Source organism: Ailuropoda melanoleuca, chromosome 11, assembly GCF_002007445.2.
Source record: "Ailuropoda melanoleuca isolate Jingjing chromosome 11, ASM200744v2, whole genome shotgun sequence".
NCBI classification, from domain to species: Eukaryota; Metazoa; Chordata; class Mammalia; order Carnivora; family Ursidae; genus Ailuropoda; species Ailuropoda melanoleuca.
Window position 1 is genome coordinate 108,722,197 of NC_048228.1, and position 4,533 is coordinate 108,726,729.

The 4,533-nt window shown below is 62.8% G+C and overlaps 1 protein-coding gene across 1 annotated transcript in view; it reads right to left on the bottom strand.

Annotated features, from left to right (window-relative positions):
- Positions 1–72: 72 nt before the first annotated feature.
- SH3BP2 (SH3 domain binding protein 2) overlaps positions 73–4,533 on the bottom strand; it is a gene marked incomplete at its 3' end in the record, with an annotated part of 31,687 nt that continues 27,226 nt past the window's right edge. Inside the window, exons 9-12 of the mRNA XM_034672203.1 lie at positions 2,697–3,351; positions 1,271–1,382; positions 953–1,008; positions 73–613 (exon numbers count right to left, since the gene is read on the bottom strand). Of these exons, the coding sequence (XP_034528094.1) occupies positions 73–613; positions 953–1,008; positions 1,271–1,382; positions 2,697–3,351 (1,364 nt within the window). The remainder of the gene's footprint in view (positions 614–952; positions 1,009–1,270; positions 1,383–2,696; positions 3,352–4,533) is intronic.

Below are 4,533 nucleotides of genomic sequence, written 5' to 3' on the forward strand. Positions count from 1 at the left end.
TTTTTTTTTTTTTTTTTTTTTTTTTTTTTTTTTTTTTTTTTTTTTTTTTTTTTTTTTTTTTTTTTTGAGGGGAGGGGAGGGGAGGGGAGGGAAGAGGAGAGGAGAGTGAGGCTCAGCGAGGTCATCAACCCACCCTCGGAGGAGCAGAGGCACTACCAGCTGACCCTCGCTATTCCCACGGCCCCAGGCAGCCTCCCCTGCAAAGTGCATGAAAACCCGCAGCCCCATCAGGGTTCTGGGACCCCCAGCACTTCCCTCCCATCTCCTGCCTGTGCTGGGGGACTTGCCAGTATCGCCCCCAGTTTGCAGATGGTGTTCAGTTCCTGACAATAGATGGGGCAGGAGCTGCCAGGGAGGGACCCCAAGGACGTAACTGGTCGATGCCGAATCAGAGGCTGCACGGGAAGTGACGTGCATACTGTAAAGCACTGTGCTGGCTGTCAGCCCGGGTGTGTGCAGCGCCAGGAGCCCACCACAACACAGCAGTCCCCAGGGGCCCTCGCTCAGCAGGGTGACTGTCGGGGCGCCTACCTTCCCCGACTTGGTGGAGGAGTTCCGGATGCAGTAGAGTCCATCCTGGGGCTCTCCCTGGGGGCTTGTGGCTTTGAACAGCCTAAAATAAAACAGTCGCGTCAGCAGATGAACCGTCCGCAGCCAGCGCTCGCAGGGACCCTCCAGCCCCAGCCCTCAGTGCGGGTTTCTGTCTTCTTGCCATTCTGCAGCACCGGTCCCAAGAGCAACAGGCTGTGTGAGGGCCGGCCTGTGCCGGGCTTGGGGCCACGCCCAGGATGATGGCCAGCCGTAGGATGGAGCGGATGGCCTCTGCTGCCCTCGGGGCCGTGTCCCTGTGCCGGCCACTGCCCAGCACCAAGGGAAGTGAGGAGGACAGAAAGGCAGGGGACTGCATGTCTGCAAAAACAAGGATTTGGAGAAAGAAGGGCTTGGTGCTAACCTTTCCACTTCACAGGATTCCGTGGTATTGATAAACACAGAGCTGGGCAGCGGCACCTGGAGAGGCCAGTGGCAGTCAGGGTCAGGGTCAAGGTCCAAGCGGTGCTTGCAGCTAGCTCCCCTCCCCCACCCTATTCCCCCTGGCAGGCGGCCAGCCTGTGCCCAGCTCTGGGGCTTTGCACCATGCTCCCTCCCCACCTCAACTCCAGCATCCTGGGGGCTCCTCACTCAAGACGCCCAGTGAGGGGCCGCCCTAGCCAGTGGCTCTCCCACAGCCGCCCACCCACTGCTGCGAGCTGGTCTCTTCCCCTGGCCCCACCTTCTCATAGTCCTCGTCAGAGTCCTCCCCACCAGCACTGTCGGCCTTCGAGGGCCGTCGGGGCTTTTCAAAGGAGAAACTCCTGAAACTCTGCCCATCAGGGGGTGACCTCCTGGGAGGGGAGCAAGGAGAAGAAGGCACATCATTGTCACAGCCCCCCACCCTCCGCCCACCACCCCCATTCACCCCGATGGTTGTCAGAGGCCCAGACCAGAGAGCCCTGAGACAGGCCCGTGTCGACTGCCCTGGGGTGACAGGACTCGCCTGAGGCCTGGAAGCCTGAACTGGGCTCAGGGCTGCCAATGCCACTGGCAAGAGGGTGGTGGGGGCCTAAACGCTGGTGTCGTCATAGCATAGACAAGTGCTCTAGACACTGTGGGAGAAGGCCCCAGGTTGGGGGGGCTTGGCCCCAGCTCTGCAGCTAACCAGCAATATGGCCTTGGCCAAGTCACGCCCCTCCCAGAGCCACAGAGAGTGGGTGACGTGAATGGACGGAGCCCACACTGGGCTGTGGCGGAGGCTGTGCCCCGGGTGATCGGCCCCGGCACACGCAGCCCTATAGATCTCGGCAAACTGACCCAGTCTGCACCATGGCGGCCCCTCGTGAAACGGAACCATCACATGGCGCCCTCCCTCAGGCAGCAGAGCTGACAGTCCTAGGGAGAAGGCTGCCAAGGTCAAAAGCGTTCAGGGAATATTGGATTAGCACGCCGTTCAAGGCTCACCCCTGTGGCTCCCAGAACAGTCACAGTTTGGGGCCCCAGACATCTCTGACCACAGGCTGTCGGTCTGAATGACACTGTGCGAGTGGGGGGGACACACCAGTCCCCCAGTACCGCCCAGCAATGAAGAAGAAAGTGTTTCCAGCAGACCTCAAGGGTGAGTCACCGACATTCTCCACATTTTGGCAATTTCCCAACCAGGAAGAGCACAAAGGCAGCCTTGGAGGCTCAAGAGCCCCAGGCAGGACCGGACAGTTCCAGATCAGCAGGGCCCGCAGAGGCACGCTGGCTCCAAGTGACCCAAGTGACCCAAGTGGCCCAAGCTCCTCACATTCCGCAACCATCTATCCCAGAGCGGGCGGTGGGCCCTGAAGGCCCCTCCATTGACCCTGGAGGGTCCTCAGATTGTCCAGCAAGGGCTCTGGGAGGCCTGTTTCCCCAAAGACCCTCTTGCCCGCTGCTCCCCAGACAGCGATGGGAGCTAGGCCCACCACCCACGAGGCTGGACATTCCCCTAGAGTGAGGGTGGGGCAGGTGCAGGGGACGCTGCTCAGCCTCAGCGGGCTGAGGCCGTCGAGGGGCCCTCCTGATCCTGTGCTATGGCTGCCGGGCGCCCGTCGTGGACGCGGACAGGCCAGGGCACCGGCACGAGAACCCACCAGCTGGGGAGGGGTCCCAGGGGCACCAGCGCAGAGTCAACTCACTGCAGGTGGGGGAGGGGTGGCTTCTCTGTCCTCGGCAGGACCGCTGGCCTGGCTGCGGCCTCAGGCATGGGCAGCTTCAGCACGGGAGGCCTGGGGGCCACCGGGGGCACAAAGAGTCTGGGCCTGGCTGCCTCCCCTGCGGGGGCCTCTTCAGCCATCTTTAAGAACTTGGGCTTGTTGGCTGGCACGGGTGGAGGCTCGGGCGTGGGTGGCCCCCGGGGGGACAGATGGAAGGACTTGAGCTTGTCACAGTTCCTAGAGGAGGCAGTGGCCACGGCGGCAGGGCTGGAGGCAGAGCCAGTCCCATGGCTGGGGACCCGGGGCTCTGGGCTGGGGCTGGCGCTCTCACGGAAGCAAGGGGGTTTCCGGAGGCTGGGCGTGGTTGGCAGGTGGCCCAGCGGGGGGTCACTCATTCTCCGGGAGGCCACGGGCACCCTGGGGCCAGGCTCAGGCCGCCTCAGGCCCAGCAGGTCCCTCTTGGAGTCCTCGGGAGCCGGGCTAGCATCAAGGAGGCCACGCTTAGGGGGCGGGGGTGGCAGCAGAGGGCTCGGGCCCTTGGAGGCAAACGAGTGAGCACGAGGCATGTCAGAGAAGGCTGGCTTCCTGGGTATGGGCACAGGAGGCGGGGGGTAGGCCGGCGGGTGGGTCAGGGTGTCTGCAGAGCAAAGAGACCCACTCAGTGATCAAATGTCACCTGCTGGAGGCTGGGTGACACCAACACCACCAACCTGCACCCCGTGGCCCCCCTCACCCCCCTCCATGCGCAGCCTGCATAAGCCTCCTGAGCCATCAGCTTCCCAGAAGTGGAGCTGAGAGGAAAGAGGCAAGGAGGACTCTGAGGACTCGCCTCAGGAAGGGGAGGCCGTGATTCCCACTAAGAGAGGTGAGGAGGACAGACAGGAGCAGACCGGGAAGAAGATGAGGGTTGCGTTTGCTCATGCTGTAAGAACATTGAGGGAGTGTGGGGTGGGCCGTCGGGCGCAGGTCTGGAGGGCAAGGGGAGATGCTGGCTGGAGAGGCCAGTGGAGTCAACAGGCTCTCGTGACACCAGCTGTCCCGGTGGCCTAAGACTGCCAGGAAAGGAGTGGGCAAGGCCTGAGTCCTGGGGTGGCCCAGCTCGTGTGGATGGCATTAAGGGGCCGGTGTGCGGCTGAGTGAGGGGGGAGGGGACCCGGAGCACAAGGAGCCTGGTGCCGAGCGGGGCAGCTGAGGAGTAGGGGGACAGACCAGGCCATGTCCAGCTCGACTCACCGGAGCTGAGTGCTACACTGGAGAATGGGGAGGCCACTGGAACCCGATCAGGAGATGTTTTGGGGAGAGGGAGGGGAAAGCCTGCTTGGAGTGGGGACTCGGAAGGGTGGGGAGGGAGTGTGCAGGCACTGGCTCTGGAGGTGCACAGCTGGAAGCAAAGTGAGGCCCCCACGCGCTCATCTCTAGCCACACATGGCCACAGTTCAGGGGCGGGGCAGATGGACATGGGCTGGAGCCATAGGAGGTTGAGGCACATGGCCCACAGGTGCTGATGGTGGCCCCAGAGGGAGGGGACCAGGAGGAGGGAAGGGGGCTGGACTTGCTGCACTTGAGGGGGGAGGGCTGGGGAGGGCAGAGGACAAGGTCATTGGAGGAGGAGGCAGAGGAACAGGGAGGCCAGGGGTAGAGGGATTGTCCCAAGTCCCCAGGACAGTGGAAGTGATAGTGGGTTGGGACAGATGGCAGGACAGAGGCATAGCCCTCTCCCATCTGGCTCTACGCTTCGCTGGGACACATATGTGATGCCTGGTACATGCCCTTCTCCCTTGCTAGGCGACACGCTTTGGGAGGTTGGTTGGGGGTGGGT